At 40.4% G+C, this 16,754-nt stretch overlaps 1 protein-coding gene and 1 long non-coding RNA gene across 4 annotated transcripts in view; one reads left to right on the top strand and one right to left on the bottom strand.

The window, feature by feature from the left end:
* Positions 1–16,754, top strand: part of LOC146494094 (suppressor of tumorigenicity 14 protein homolog) — a 38,919-nt gene that overhangs the window by 19,494 nt on the left and 2,671 nt on the right. For all 3 annotated transcript variants that reach the window (XM_085146035.1, XM_085146033.1, XM_085146034.1), the window contains 14 exons: positions 1,404–1,439; positions 1,645–1,867; positions 2,377–2,510; positions 3,809–3,906; positions 4,047–4,147; positions 5,784–5,923; positions 6,015–6,119; positions 6,292–6,399; positions 7,962–8,066; positions 11,538–11,642; positions 13,142–13,261; positions 13,340–13,523; positions 15,250–15,521; positions 15,757–15,893. In XM_085146035.1, the coding sequence (XP_085002161.1) occupies positions 1,404–1,439; positions 1,645–1,867; positions 2,377–2,510; positions 3,809–3,906; positions 4,047–4,147; positions 5,784–5,923; positions 6,015–6,119; positions 6,292–6,399; positions 7,962–8,066; positions 11,538–11,642; positions 13,142–13,261; positions 13,340–13,523; positions 15,250–15,521; positions 15,757–15,893 (1,868 nt within the window). The remainder of the gene's footprint in view (positions 1–1,403; positions 1,440–1,644; positions 1,868–2,376; positions 2,511–3,808; positions 3,907–4,046; positions 4,148–5,783; positions 5,924–6,014; positions 6,120–6,291; positions 6,400–7,961; positions 8,067–11,537; positions 11,643–13,141; positions 13,262–13,339; positions 13,524–15,249; positions 15,522–15,756; positions 15,894–16,754) is intronic.
* On the bottom strand, positions 11,439–12,350 carry LOC146494095 (uncharacterized). The gene is made up of 3 exons (XR_014871555.1): positions 12,264–12,350; positions 12,016–12,175; positions 11,439–11,610 (listed from the first exon to the last, which is right to left on the bottom strand). It is a non-coding gene; the product is annotated as an uncharacterized LOC146494095 (long non-coding RNA).

Here is a 16,754-nt window from a genome sequence, read left to right as displayed (position 1 = left end):
CATATCTATTTCTGTATCACTGTTGTCTCCCAGTGGGGAGAAACTTTGAAGTCTTTGAAACACTGGATTTGCTCTAGTGGCTGCTACACTGCTGCGTTGTATCTGATAAGGCAATGGGGGCGCAGGCTACGTCCACAGCAGCCCGGATAGATTTGAAAACAGCGTTTTTGCCTGAAAACGCTCTGCGTCACATTATCGTTTTCAGTCGTTTTCACAGAGTTGTGCTTCCACGTTAAAACCCAGTCCTGCACACGCGTGAAACTCAAGAAGATTCAGCCTGCCTCATTTCTGTCAGCCGGTTATTTACTTTCCGGCTCTTTGAAACGTTGCAGCAAAATGTTGAGAAAAAGTTTTTTAAATGGACTAACAATGAGGTGGAGATGTTGAGTATCACAAATGTACAAAAGTGCAAAAGCGAGTGAGAGTTAAAGAATTTGAAGAAAAGCTATCTGGAGCATGTGCAGACACAAATAAATAAATAATAAATAAAATTTTATTTATATAGCACCTTTCAAGATAAAATCACAAAGTGCTTTACAGAGGCAGAAAACAGACATTAAAATCTAAAACAAAACAAAATCAACCAAAAGCGAGTTTAAACAGATACGTTTTTAACTGCTTTATAAAAGACGTGACTGAGTCCACAGATCTCAAACTCAAAGGGAGCGAGTTCCAGAGTCTGGGAGCCGCTGATACAAACGCTCTGTCACCTTTTGTTTTTAACCTTGTATGCTGGACAACCAGCAACCCCTGGTCACAAGACCTCAGGGACCTGCTGGGGTGATAGGAAAGAAGAAGATCACTTAAGTAAGTTGGAGCTACACCGTGCAGGGCCCTATAGGTCATGATTATGATCTTAAATTGGACCCTGAACTTGGTTACTTAATTGGTCACATGACTGCATCATATGACTAAAATGCGTCATTGTCTCCGTTTTCGCTGCCCACACTGCGACGCAAAAGCACCGTTTTGAAATGTATGCGTTTTCGAGAGCGTTTTCCATCAGTGAAAACATCGTCTCAGCATGGACGGGAGGCCAAAACGGAGAGAAATCAATTAGTGTGGACGTAGCCTCAGTATATGCTGCTGCTATTGCAAAAACGTTTCAGGTGTCATGCTCGACAGCTGATGTGGTACACTATTTGGGCCTTTATGAGACTGTTAAAGAAGTGTGTGATACAACAAGATGTCATTATTGTCATGGTTATGTGAGTTTTGATGTGTTTAACTGAACAAATGCTAACCGGAGTGACCTTGAATAATAAATAATTAATTACAGCAAAATAAAATCATACATGATTAAAAAAGAGTATTTATCTGAACATTTTCAGCATCATGAAATTTGAGTTAGTAGTGAAGAACTGATATGTGGTGTCCTAATAAATGTCTTTTTGTGTTCACAGCTATAGATCCGCGCTTGGCCAGGACCCCATTAACTGGTGAGGACTGGTTTATATGCAAGCATTTGTGTAGTACAGTATACAACTTTATTAAAATTAAAATGTAAAGAAGTCTGTTTATGGAGGTAAATAGGTTGCAAAATATAAAAGCTTGTACCTTCATATCCTGTTGAAAAAAAAAAGTGATGCATTCATGGTAGTGCTGGTGTGGGTCAAACAAGAACTTTTTTCAATGTATTTTCAGAGATGATCGACATCCACGTCGGAAACCCTGGATTTGTTCATTCTCCGGGGTTTCCAGATTATCTTTATCCTCCAAATCTCAACTTGCAGTGGAGGCTTCGTGCAGACCCGGGCCACCGAGTTAGGCTCGACTTCCACAGTCTGATCTTGGAGGACGACTGTCAGCACGACTTCATCAAAGCCTATGATTCGCTGGCTCCCTTAGAGAAACGTGCTCTGACAGAGTGAGACAAATAATCCCTCTCCCAGAATTTAAAGCGTCATCTACTTCTGTGTGTTTGAGATATTAGCTTATTACAGTGATGGGCAGATATACTTCAGGGGCGGATGCAGGAATCTTTGCAAATTCACAGCTAAAGCTATGTGTATGGGAAAAGGCAGAAAGGTACACTCATTCTTTTTATTGTTGGATTTGTTTGCAAAGAAGTTTTTGAACGCTAAGTTTGTAATAATGTAAATATGTTTTAGTTTGGTAAGCTACCTTAATTCCTGCCTAACTTAAAATCCAAACTGTGTAGATCTGGTCTGAGCTTTAAGGGAGAGCTGTGACACATTGACACGTTCTTCCTTTATAAATGCTCGGGATGTTTTTTATTTCTTCTTTTTCACATCTTTACATGCATCCAGCCCCAGGACTGTGGTATCACTGCTCTGTGTTATCAGAAAGAAAACAGGCCTTTCAGGCTTCTTTAAAGTTCCTCTTTAAAAGTTAATATATCCGTTCTTTTCTCAGACAGTGTGGTCATCCTCAAAAATCATTATCCTTCATCTCTGGAAACGTCATGTTACTGACGCTGGTCACAAATGAGGAGAAAAACTTCCCTGGCTTCAACGCAAGCTACTCCCAGATTCCTGTGACTGAACTAAGTAAATGAAGACACATTTTGAACAGTTATCACTTCTTCATGTTTTTTTAAGGAAAAAAAGAAACAATTATTTTCACTGGGTCTCAACGAATGTCATGAAAATAATATTGCACTTATATACATAGATTAATGTGTAATTTTGTCTTCCAAGAAACTGATGCATTCTCATAAACTTATAATTATTCAATAAAAAAATCCATAAGCTAGAGCTCACTGACAAAAACATGTCACTGTAACTGGGATTATGCACTAGGGCTGCTCGATTATGGCAAAAATGATCATCTCGATTATTTGACGATATTTATTTAACAATAACAATGTGTTGAATAATGACTTTAAAGATTGTCAAAAAATAATATAAAATAGTGCAAATACTGATAACAGTGCAAATGTTTGCAATATAAGAAATAAATGAAAAATGTAAACATCTATGTTTAGTGAAGTTTGCAGTGTTGCTCTGTGGTGCAGCTACGACACTGTAGCAAAGTTTACACACTGTGTCTACTTGATCCACGTCTGACTCATGAACCCATAATGTTTCCACACCACTTAAGCTTTTTTTTTACCTCTTTTCAACCAACAGCAGTCACTCTCCTCTCCAAATAACTCCTGCTTAGCTTTCCGAGCTTCCCTCGGGTCCTCTTAATCAGCGGTCCCCAACCCCCGGGCCTTGGACCGGTACCGGTCCGTGAGTCGTTTGGTACCGGGCCGCGAGAGTTGAGGCTCAGGTGTGAAATGTATAGTTTTCAGGGTTTTTATCGGTTTTCAGCGTTATTTTGTTATCGTTTTTATCGTTTACTCGGTTTTCCTGGGTCTTTTCACGTGTGTTATGAATAAATCTTCTTTTTTTCGGTACCAGTACTAGTTTTATTTTGTTGTATTTATCCGCGACACCTTAAAGGCCGGTCCGTAAAAATATTGTCGGGCATAAACCGGTCCGTGGCACAAAAAAGGTTGGAGACCGCTGCTCTTAATTGTTGTGACACGTGTTCGAAATGCAGAGAGGTGCGCTCGATTTGCCACACGGAGCAGCGCGAGAGTAAAGCACGAGGGAGGGGCTAATAATCGGCTCAGTCATTTTTAATGATCGTTGAAAGAACAGATCGTAATCGAGATTAAAATTCGATTAATTGAGCAGCCCTATTATGCACTTAGAATAATACAAAAAGAATTCAGTGGACCTGCAGGATTTTGTTGTGTCAGTGTGAACGCCATCTCCTGACATTTCTGCTGATTCTTGTGATATTAGAAACTTAATAAATGGAAGCTGAGTATAGTGATGAACTATCTGTTGTTCAGATTGTGGTGGCACGATGACTGAAGACAAAGGCTTGTTCTCGTCACCATTTTTCCCCTCCAATTACCCTCCAAGCACATCATGTGTCTGGAACATCGAGGTAAGTCCTCAAGATCCTATTTTAATTTCATTTAAATTAAAAATTAAAAAAATAAGAATAAAAAAACGAATAAGGGGTTGCTATCATCTACATCACAACATTTTCTCAGTAATTACATTTGAGTTGTATTTGATTTTCAGGTTGCGAAGGAAAAATTTGTGAAGGTTGACTTCAAAAAGTTCTTTGTGGGAAATCAAAGTGAGCATTGCCCCCATGATTATGTTGACATCAACGGTGAAAGGTGAGTAAGCATCAGTTTACGCCTCCTTTTACTGACTTTGTACATCATCCGTGTCAGTGGTGGGATTGCATGAGTCCAAAATGAAAACTGCAGAGTTCTGAGTCAGCAAATCCCAAATAAAGACCACAAGTCAATGTGTCAGAAGAGTTTTATGACTTGATCACTCAAATTGTGAACATTGCCTTAAATTTGATTTATTCTGCTCATTGTCATCTCATTTTTTTGTTATTGGACTGGACTAGAGTAGCTTTGCATGATTCACTGTTCATATAATAATAATTGATCTTATAATGAGCTTTTAATGTAGCCTCTAAGCACATTCTGAAACAAGCTCCTCTCTCTTTAAGCCAACTTTTTACTAATGAACTGATGCTCACAAACAGGAGGTTGTGTGCCCACAGGCACAGCTGTGTGCGCACGGTGACCATATAAAGGATTTTCCTAATATTTGACATCATACAGACCCAGGTGTAGAAAAACTCCTATTTTAGTATTGACAGCATGCTTAAAACAAAAATTCTGTCTTACTGCATTTGTGCTGACCATTGACACACTGGGTGATGACCACAGAATCAGAGTTAATGTAGAATTACTGTAGTTGGTTATGTGTTGGCACAACATTGGCCCATCCCTTTTTTATACCTGAATGATTCATGGGTCATTGTTCTTCATGCCTGGAAAGCTATCGCTCAAGGCCACTTGAAAAATTACTTGAAAGTTACATGAACAATTTTGAAATTCATCCCCAATATATGGTAATGTGAAGCCAACTGCTACGATCTAAAGAGTGTAAAATTAGACTCAGTTCTAACCTTTGAGCCACACATCAGTAAGTTGTGCAGTCGTGCTTTGCATGAAAATGTCACATATTCTTTTGTTTTTTCTTGGCTACATTACTGGAGCTGTGCTCTTTCTGCTACAAATAAGACGTTACTCTCTCACATCCAACTAGTTCAACATGCAGAATAGAATAGAATAGAATAGAATAGAATAGAATAGCTCTTTATTGCCATTGTTACAAAAACAATGAAAGGCAGTTTGGCATCTCTCCATGTGTGTGAAGTACACAAAAGCATACGTATTTACACAATAACAGACAAATTTACATAAGAAAGAAATGTACAAGTTACAGATACACCTGCATGGATGCACCCATAAACACATACATACATGCATGCGTACATATGTACACACACACATTTCCACATACACGTTTACATATATATACATACACATACATGCCCTCTGAGGAGCAGGTGCATTGTGAGGTGCAGTGTGATCAGTGATATTGCACACTGAGTGGGTGGGGTTGGGGGGATTTAAGTACCTGAGCTTATTACTGATTGAATCTATTTGAGGAGTCTGTAGCTCAGATTTCCGGCTCAAATTTAAATTTCCGGCTCAAATTTAAATTTCAGGAACAAACTTGAGTTTTAACATTTGGCTGTTTGGTCATGAAGCTTCTCTGTAGCTGGACGAGTTTTGTTCTTCACACTGTATGTGCTCCTGAAAGTATTAGTTATTCATCCCCTGTCACTGTGTTGCAAACACAATTTTAGGACCTGTGCGTGTATGTATGTCTGTTTAGATGGACAGACAGCTCAGTGTGTGTCTGTCCATCTCTTTTTTGTTGTAGGCTTTGTGGCAATGGCTTAAAATCCAGACTGATCACCATCAAAAGCAACAAGGTGACCATTACGTTTAACTCGGACTCGGAGTTCTCGGATGTTGACCAGGGTTTCACTGCTGAGTATGAGGCCTTCATCCCAACTGACTGTAAAGAGGACTTTTAAAAAACATTTTAATAAAAGGATTTCAGCATTTTCCAACCCAGGCAAATAGATGAAGGGACTTTTTGTTTTATCAGCTTGTCCGGGAAGGTTCCAGTGCAACAACTCCCTGTGCATCAGCAAGACTTCTCAATGTGATGGCTGGAACGACTGTGGAGATAACAGTGATGAGATCAACTGCAGTGAGTCCAGACCATCAAACATCTCTTTGTATGACGTCTAAAAAGAATAAAAGAAGGTTTAGCAAAAAAATCCAGGTTAAATATCAACTGGAACTGACCTAAAAAAACCTGTAAATCACACTCAGTCTGTAGCATTTTATTGTTGTTGTGTTCAATTTGTTTCTCTGCTTAGCATGTGACGTATCTCAGATACAATGCAAAAATGGACACTGTAAACCCAAATCGTGGCTGTGTGATGGGATTGATGACTGTGGAGACAACACAGACGAACAAAACTGCAGTGAGTAAAGCAGAAATTTACTCTCTACCTATTTCATTTCATCAAATCAAAACATTTTTATATAGCACAATTAAAAACAACAATGGCAATCAAAGTGCTTCACAAGTTAGGAGCCAATAAAAACAGACACATTTACCAACAGCAACACAAGAAAAACATAGAAACCAGCCAAATGATAGTCGAACTAACCTGAGTCAGAGCCAAAGTAAGAAGATGAGACTTTAAGTGAGATTTAAAAGACTGAACAGACTCAGCAGTTCTCTGATCAAGGTTAGATCAAGTAGTTGGTCTTAAAGCCAGACTGGAACTTCTCACTAAAACACTGGTATCTAAGAAGTTGTTTACAAACTACTTTTTCCAGGAGTTTTGACAAAGAGGGAAGTTTAGAAATTGGCCTGTAATTTGAAAGAACACTAGAATCAAGATTGGTCTTCTCAATAACAGGTTGTACAACAGCTCGAAGGCAGACGGTACACAACCTGACAGTCGGGCATTCAATATACATGAAATACAGGGCCCAATAGTGTTCAGCGCTTCCATCATATGGGGAATGGAGATTGTTAAGTGATCAATTATTTCCTTTACATCCGAAAGAGATACAGGCTCAAACTGCTGAAAGACAGCAAAGCATTTAGGACTGGGACTTGATGTGATAAAAGCTGGGCCCTTGAAGTTGTAATTTTATCAATAATATACCTTAAAAAAATTCACAAAGGGAGCGAGGCTTCTGGCAATTGGTCAAAATAAGACCGGACAAGAAGGCAGATTTAGCAGCTTTCATAGACTTCTGATATTTTGATAAACAGGATTTTCAGTGACACTTGAAGCTTCAGAGCACAGGTATTTTCATTCAGCCAGAGTTGATGTAAAGACTGAGTACACGTAGTCTTTGGAGGAGCCAGAGTGTCCAGAATAGAGGAGCATGTGGAATTAAAAAGGTTGGTAAGCTCATCCACAGATCATTTCTTCCTTTTTTCTTTTTTGGCCACTCCCTTAACTTTAGGTATTGCTAAAGTAGGTATTGCTAGATTATCTAACTTAATCTCATAATCTGGCGTGTGTGTGTGTGTGTGTGTGTGTGTGTGTGTGTGTGTGTGTGTGTGTGTGTGTGTGTGTGTGAATGAGGACCCCAAATGCAGACTCTCAGGCAGGGATTAAATTAAATCAACTCTTTATTGAAGGCAATCCAAACCCAAAAGGTAACAAAGGAAAACATTGAAAAACCAGGAAACACGAGGGAACCCAGCTGACACTAATCAGGGAAACAAGACAAAATAAAACAGAACACTAAACACATATTACTGGGGTTGGCAAAATAAAGAAGTAAGTGATTAAACAAGGAGAAATCACAGAAAGAAGACTTCATAATACATGGTTCTTACAGGAGAAGCAGTGTTACTGAAAGACAGAATATCATAAACACAACTGGAGCCAAAGCAGAAACCTTGATAACGACTAAGAAGAAAACTAAAGATAAACCCGCAAAAAAATAGAGTGCAGAAGTCTAAAATTCTGGTACCATGACATAAAAAATGACATGATTTTTGTTTTTGTCTCATCAGCTTGTCCTGGAAGGTTCCAGTGCAACAACTCCCTGTGCATCAGCAAGATTTCTCAATGTGATGGCTGGAACGACTGTGGAGATAACAGCGATGAGATCAACTGCAGTGAGTCCAGACACAAACACGGGTTTTCTTTGTGACTCTGCTTTGGGTGTGACGTGTCTTTGATACTAAAAAACAAAAAAAAATTATGGCTGTGTAATAGGTCGAGCATCTGTGGAGTATGGCGTTATTTTTGTGCCACTATTCAAAGCGCATGTAAACAAAAAAATTAAAAAATTGTTGCATTTTGAGCAGACATTTATGTTGAGTGAAGAAATGAACACAGTTTATGTTGTGACCCAAAAAGAGTAATATTTCAAACTCTGCCACTCTGCGTTCCTCCGTAACTGCCTCGTTTGAGCTTTGGACAAAATGCATTCTGGGATATTTGCCTGGGTTTAGCTACAGTGGCTAGTTAGCTGACTGGAGACCAAAACAGCCAATCAGAATTTTTTGCATCCAAGTCTGTGATTGGTTGGTTTTTTTGGCACAAATACAACTGTGCCAGCCACTAGGTTGTGGCATTTCATGTATGCCCTGCCTGCTAGCATCTTGCACTATGTGCACTACTGCTAATATGTGCTGGAATCTCAGGGGTGGGCAACTCCAGGCCTCGAGTGCCGGTGTCCTGCAGGTTTTAGACATCACCCTGTGTCAACACACCTGAATCAAACGATTAGTTCGTTACCAGCCCCCTGGAGAACTTCAAGACATGTTGAGGAGGTAATTTAGCCATTTGAATCAGCTGTGTTTGATCATGGACACATGTAAAACCTGCAGGACACCAGCACTCGAGGCCTGGAGCTGCCTACCCCTGTGCTGGATTGTCTCAGGGGCAGCTTTGCACAGCCTACACTTAGGGTCTTCCCTGTTGTGGTAGACCCCAGTCTCTATCGATCTTGTGCTTAAAGCTTGTTCTTGTGCTGTGATCAGTGTCTCTGTGCTGTTAGGTCCAGCTGTTGGTAAGATTTCTCAGCCACTTCTTCTGCTGTTGCTACATGCCATGCAGGGGCCCATCCTTTCACGATGGCTCACTTTCTTGCTCCTCCTCTTTCTTGGGTTTCTGCTGCCTGAGTTATTCATTAAGCACACGGGCAGTTGTGGCCACCAATGTGTGACACATTAATTCATAGGCTTTCTTCGTCAATCCAGGCAGTGCACAGGTTGATAGGAAGTGAATGTGCTATCTGCAGATGGTGTTTCAGCCAATTCCTTTCTGGGCACTGCTCCTTTTTGAGCCATGTGCTTGTTTATCCTAGCCAAATGGACAGGACCTTCCACATGGTGCTGCCAGAGGGGGATTGTCTGTAGTGCAGTATTCAGATATTCTAGTAGAAGACCTCATAGAAAGTAATATCAGTCGCTTCTTATGGACTCTTACAGATGTTGGAACACTGAGCAACTAGTTGTTTGAATGCAAGTGTAAATTGTGGCGTTAAATAATTCATAGGTCCCAAATCCTCATGTAATCTCTTTCATAGGGGTAACTGGTGTAGTAGCATTCTGATAATACCCTTTTCTCACAGCTTGTCCACTGGAACCATAACCTGGTTCCAGTAGCCACTCATCAATATGCCGTGGCCCAACACCTGATGTGGATCTTGTTAATATAAGCGACGTCTGAGCGGGCATTGCTTCATTTATATATTTCTTTCTCATATACTGAAGTAGGCTTTGGTATATGTAGCCTGGGGGCCTTAGTGGTTGGGATTTAAACTCCTGATGTGCTGCTCTGAAGACAATTAGTGTCACCACTGTACAGCACAAGTTTTTGTCCCATGCTTATTGGGAATTCCTCGTTCATGGCAAACGCAGTCCCAATCACAACTGGGATTTGGTGGATACCCATTCCTCTTGACAAAGGGTAGAAACACGCCAATCCATTCAGTGTGGGGCATATATATATCTAAATAGACCCACACGCAGAGCACTGTTAAAAGTTAGGTTCATTTAACAGACTATCAAAAAACCAAGGAAGTTGCTCTGCATGAATCAGAGACAAGGTGTTACAGGTAGTGCTGGGTATGCGCACTATCAACAAAATGAATTCAGTTCAGTTCAGTTTTACTTGTATAGCTCCAAATCACATCAACAGCTGCTTTAAGATCACAGGAATCTAAATGCTGAGAAGTCTGCACAGAAACAGGTTAACATCAAAACAGAGCCTGACGGTGATGAGAACAGGATAGATGTCAGACACGTTTCCTGGCTGATGCAATAATCTGACGAGGACCGAGAGTCTTCTTCCTCATTAAGAAACCAGCATAATGACCCGATTAGGAACTGGTAGGTTAATCAGCAGATCTTGTGACGGGTGAGTAATGAGCAGAGAGGTGGAGATGCCAGGAGGAGGCCTGAACTAGGGATGCAACGATACCAATTTTTTCAAACCGATACGATACCGATACTTGGATCTGAGTACTTGCCGATACTGAGTACAAAAACCGATACTTCTACCACACACACACACAAATGCAATGAATTGGAAGACAGGTTTTATTTTATTCTCTGCCGATAAAAAATAAAATCGTAATAAAAATGACCACAAAAAAATTTCAAGTGAAAAATAAGCACTTCTGTTAAATTATTGCAGAGTCTCCACATTGTAATTTAACAAAATATCACTGAACTATTGGCACTGTCTCGAGCTTTCAGAATAATAAATAAACACTTCTGTTTGGAATAAAATAAATACAAATTAGGTTTGAGGATAAAATAAACTTTTAAATTATTGCAGAGTGTCCATATTGTAAACAAACAAACAAAATAACGAAAGTATTTGGCATTGACGAACGAACTCCTCATCTGCCCGTGGATCATCAGTCCACTGTGCCGTTAAACCAAGGACTGACATCGCACACACATTGCTTGTCTTTACCTCTCTCGAGCTGCGATAGGAAATTCCCAGCCGCCCAGACATCAGGGAGATAATGGTGCCAAAAGTTTTTGGCACCATTATCTCCCTGATGTCTGGGCGGCTGGGAATTTCCTATCGCAGCTCGAGTATGCTGAGAAGACGGTGCAATCCTATGTTTTCCACGACCGGCATTGGCTGGTCATCCAGAGCGATAAAATGAGTCAGAGTCTCTGTTATTTAAACTGCCTGTGGATTTTCTCTTGACATTTTTCATCACTTTTCCAAAACCTGAGTTAAAGTTGGCTGTTCCACACTGCTGACATTTTGTTTAGCCTAGCTACAGCAGCCTCCAGTTTCTCTTTTTTATCTGAAGCCGCCAGTCTGACTCGTCTAACCCTGTGCCTGTTTAGCGCGGGATGTCCCCCTAGTGGCCAATCTAAAAAACTACAACAAAAATGACAAGCCACCCTCTGATTAATGAAATAAGTTAGTATCGGTTCATGGTATCGGTTAACTTTTACGAGTTAACCGATACCACATTTTACAGTATCGGTCCCGATACCTAGCCTGAACCCAAATCATTTTAAAGAGAATTATTTATTTATTTTATAAATGTTTAATTACAGGATTGCAGCATTCTCTGAACTGGGTAAATAGATTTTTTTCTGTCTTGTCAGCTTGTCCGGGAAAGTTCAAGTGCAGCAACAACCGGTGCATCAAGAAGACTCTGCAGTGTAACGGCAGGGACGACTGTGGAGACAACAGTGATGAGCTCAACTGCAGTGAGTCCAAACCATCAAAGATCTCTTTGTGTACAAAGAGTTAAAGAAGGTTTAGCAAAAAATGTGGATTAAATCTCAACTTGAATTGGTCTCAGAAGAGCTAAAAGCAACATAAAGCCTGTTTAAAAGAAGATAAATATTCTGATAGAATCATTTCGCCCAACTTTATCTGTAGAACAGTTTTTCTTTTCTTTATACAAAAGTCCCAGACATACAGTACAAAAAAACAACTCGTGCAACAACTGCATGTCAACACCCCGCCCACCTCCCTACCCCGCCAATTACCTACCTACCTCCCCATGTCAGGTTCAGGGCACGAACAGGACCCAAATGCAGGACTTTCTGGTTAGTGACAGTTAGTTTGTTTACTCACTATTCATTCTAAATAATGTAACAGTTTCCAAAGACGTGACTTCTTCATGGTACTCCCAACTCCCGCACAGCGCTCGTGGTCCATGGTGTGAAAGATGAAAACCCAACACTCGATAGTTACAATAATGCTCTTCTCCTGCGACACACTCCTTTCCAGGTTCCTAAAAAACCAGGATATGATGATCAATTTAGCGTTCACACAGACACGAGCAAAAGACAGCTTCATATCAGAGCCAGGGCTGTACTGACTAGGTCACTCAAAGATCCAGTGTCGATTGAAGCTCAGCCACACACTGTTAAGTAGTGGACCACTGACGAGGGTAATCAGCCGGCAAAGTTTGTAGACGACAGTTGTGGGTGTCTTCAGCGCAGGAATTCCTTCTGACTATACATACGTTACACAAACATCACATGGGGAAGACAAGTCAGAGAGTTATAACAATGGAAAATGCACAACATGAAGAAAGACGAGGAGAAAAAAAAGAACTCGCCCAGACTGAGCTCCAACAGGGAGATCAGTTTGAGAATAGAAAAAAAAATCATGAATCATCACACAATATAGAAGACATAAGCTTCAAAGGCGTTTGGGGTGACCTGCGTATAGAGGGTGACCATGGCTCAGGGGATTGGGAAGCTCATCTGTAACCGGAAGGTTGCCGGTTCGATTCCCCCTGGCAGACACTTGGTATATTTCCTGTCTGCTATCTATAATCCAGGTTTGAGATCCTTCCCAGACCCCTTAACGCCCACTCACACCCTGGGCCATCTGACCTCAGGAAATCACATGATAGGGTGGGGCCAGGTTTCACAATGAGCTCGCTCGAAACCCTGGCTGATGGTGACCCACACCTGTTTTCACACCTTGGCTCATGTGATTAGCTAAAGGATCATCAGGGGGTCCTTTGTCCCTCTTTGGGGGGAAACTCCCACTGGGTTTAAATCTGGGACTCTCCACCATTTGACCTCAGAACTGAAGAAGCTTCTTGGATGAAGGTGAAACATCTTCAAGCAACTTTTCTTTCCAAGCTCCTTAGACTACGATGACCTGGATGACTGAGAACCTTCACAGACATGTTAGATTAGAGTTTTCTTAGAGACTGATATCATGTGTGTCTTCTGTCATTTAGCTTCAGTGGTGTGCTCAGCGTTCACCTTCCACTGCAGTAATGGACTCTGCATCAGTAAACTGAACCCAGAGTGTGATGGAGAGCAGGACTGTGAGGACGGCTCTGACGAGGCTAACTGTGGTACGTTTACCACACACTCACCCACAGATGGTTGCAGTGGGACTTTTCTAGTGTATTAAGATCTGTGTTTGCTTTCAGATTGCGGGACGAATCTGTACAGTAGCAGTCGTATCGTGGGAGGTCAGGCAGCTAGTGTGGGTGAGTGGCCCTGGCAAGTGAGCCTCCACTTCAGGGGGCTAGGACACGTGTGTGGAGCCTCTGTGCTGAGTGACCGCTGGCTGCTGACTGCTGCCCACTGTGTCCAAGACACTACAGTTTACAAGTAGGAGCTCCTCCATCTGAAGTACTGAGTGTTTAGTGTTCAGATGTTTGATCATCGATTGTACTTGGATCCATGATCAGACATCTAAAATTTTAAAACCTTGCCTGAATCTCTCGTTCATAGTCATCTACTCTGGAATTTCTAGACAGCTTCCAGTGCAATGCTAGTTTTCTCTACCTGGAATTCCAGTTCTCACTCTTTGGTTGTGTCGTCTGAAATTCCATCTCAGACCCAAAACTTTAACCCCGAGCATCCAATATGCCTCACTTTGGATGCTTTTTTTTTCACAAAAACAAAAATGTTTTTTAATGATTGCCATTTAGACACACTGAAACAGATTCAGAAGATGACCTTGAATGACAGATCAGCTTAATTTATTTCAGGTAAGGTTTCAGTCTGTAGTCTGAGGCCAGTCACAGATCCTTTTATAACAATTCATGTGTGACAGACACTGTTATATGGCCTTGAAAAGGACTTTCACTGCCAATAAGTATCAAATAATATGTGGAGGTTATGTAACTCTATCCGTCTATGTTTTTGAATTATTAGTTATTATTGTATACTTTCTCTAAATGGCATTCCTATGGCTTCCTGTGAGGAATCTTGGAATTTTTCACCACCATATGTACTTCCATGTGTATGTTAAACAGAAATGTAGGAGTGCTTTCTTGCAGTAGAAGCTCTACAATTAGAAATATCTTGTCTCAGAGTGATGCTAAAAAACTAGTCTATGCTTTTATTAATTCTAGGCTGGACTACTGTAGGTCATTATTATCTGGCGGTGCTAAAAACTTCCTGTAAAGCCTTCAGTTGATCATAAAAGCTGCAGCAAGAGCACAACAGGGACTAGAGAGCATCTCTTTCTTGTGCTGGCTTCTCCTTATTGGCTCCCTGTTAAATCCAAAATCAAATTTAAAATCTTTCTAATCACACACAAGGTCCATTCAACTTTCATTTCAATTTCATTTTATTTATATAGCGTGGAAATAGAAAAACAATTGCCTAAAGTCTTGAACAATAAGGTACCTAAGTCTTGTACTCCTGGCTTCCCTTTGTTCCCAGAATATTTAAAAGTAGAATGGGAGTCAGAGCCTTTTAGGCTCCTCTTATGTGGGAACCAACTCCCAATTTGGATTCAAGAGACAAACTCTGTACTTTTAAGACAAAAAAACAAACAAACAAATTTACTCTGAGTTTGCAACAGTTCAAAACATTGTTTTAACATTAGCATACTTTGACAATTTTACAGTGTCAACAGAATTCGGAGAGTATTTAAACTAATTATACAAAAGTGACTTATTAAAGGCAAAAGGTAGTTTATTGTGCCATCATTAAATACTAAGAAAAACAAGAGGCTATGCAAGTCTTTCCTCAATCCTTTTAATGCTTTGTTTAAAACCACGTAAAAGTAAAGATGCCTTTAACCCTGGAGAAACCATGGGGTCAAATTTGACCCCATGGTTTCCCTAGTAAACCAATGGGGTCGGATCTGACCCCATTGGTTTACTAGGGTTAAATATATGTAGAAATAAATTTAAAATGAGCCATTTATTAATTTACATGATTAGCCATTCAGTAAAAGGACTAGCTGTTAGAATCCCTGACAGTTAGTCTTTTCACTGAATGGCTAATAATCATTGATCCAATTCAGTATTTTATTTTAAATTCAATTCCAGATTTGAGGTTAAAGAAGTTGTTTACAGCCTTGTCTGTTTTATTGATGTAGGCTCTCTCACGCTGACCAATGGGAGGCCTTCTTAGGCCTCCATGTGCAGAACCAGACCAATGAGTGGACAGTAAAGAGAGGTGTGAAGCAGATCATCGCTCACAGGTACTACAACAGATACACTGAAGACAGTGACATCGCTCTGATGGAGCTGGACACCAGAGTCAGCCTAACCCAGCACATCAGACCCATCTGCCTGCCTTCCTCCACCTACTACTTCCACTCACACCAAGAGGCTTGGATCACCGGCTGGGGGACTACCCTGCAGGGAGGTGAGCTGATAATAAAGAAGCACTGAAACACTGCCCGTCTCAAAGCTCTTTCCACACTGGAAGTGATGAAGAGTGATGAGTTTGAATAAAATAATGAGAAAGACAAACATTTGAGTAGTTAGTGGGAGCAGATCTGTGGAGCTAGTTTGGTTTAATATAAACTTTTACAAACAGAATCTATTTTTTTTGTTATTCATCCACAAGCTCTCCATGATGTGATCTTGTTGTCTCTCAGATGACGCAGCGAGTGTCCTCCAGATGGCGGAAATTCTGATCTTCAGCAGTCGGTTGTGTAATCTCCTCCTGTATTACAGGGTCACAGATAACATGTTATGTGCCGGATTCCTTTCAGGAGGCGTGGACACCTGTCAGGTACAAATCATTCACACATGCTTGCAATCTGGTTGTTAGCACCTTTTCATTAGTGCCTACTCTGATCGACCGGCCACGACTCGACTCGACTCGACTGATTTGATTGTAGAAATTATTGTAGTTGATTTGTAGAAATTTCCTTCGTTGCCAGTGTTGTGCCAAAAAGTGATTTCTGATGGTTTTCTGTGGGTTTTTCTTTTTTACGTCTGATATATTTACTTATATCAGTAAAAAGACTGTCGTGAAAAAGATTTATGACAGGGTTACATATAAAACAAAGAAATTGTCTGTTTTTGAAATATCTTCATGGCTCTTTTTATTTGTAGCCATATTCTCATCAATCCAGGTCTTTTTTGATCACTTCAGTAAGCTTAAAATACATTTTTAATGTTAATTTTACCTGGATAAATAAAGCATATATAAAAGTCACTTTCTGGCTAATTGATATTCTTCATGAGAGATGTGATTGACCTATTTTTGACAGATTTTAGGTCAACAAGTCATTTATACCTTAAATTCCTGCAACCACCAGAAATCACTTTTTGGCACAGCACTGGCACAAAGGCTTCAAAGACAGCAGTAAAGCTGTCGCACACATTGCAAGGCAGTTTGAGCTCTTGTTGGCAGCTTCATCTGATTTCCAAAATCAGCGATATGATTATTCGGATCAGAAAATCAGAAAAATGGTTCAAGAAAATAAATTCCACAAATCCGTCCAGCAAAATAACATCGTTATTAGTGTGTAAAAGCCTTCAGAAAATCACATGGTTTGCATTGTGATGCTTGTTGGGATTCAGTCGGAGATATTTCTCAGTAAATTAAGTGAGCTGAACGTCAAATTCTGCTGTGACTCTTCTTTCG

The sequence above is a fragment of the Neolamprologus multifasciatus genome, chromosome 20 (genome assembly GCF_963576455.1).
Source record: "Neolamprologus multifasciatus chromosome 20, fNeoMul1.2, whole genome shotgun sequence".
Taxonomy (NCBI): Eukaryota; Metazoa; Chordata; class Actinopteri; order Cichliformes; family Cichlidae; genus Neolamprologus; species Neolamprologus multifasciatus.
The sequence above is the reverse complement of the archived record's forward strand: the minus strand, read 5'-3'. Positions and strand labels throughout refer to the sequence as shown.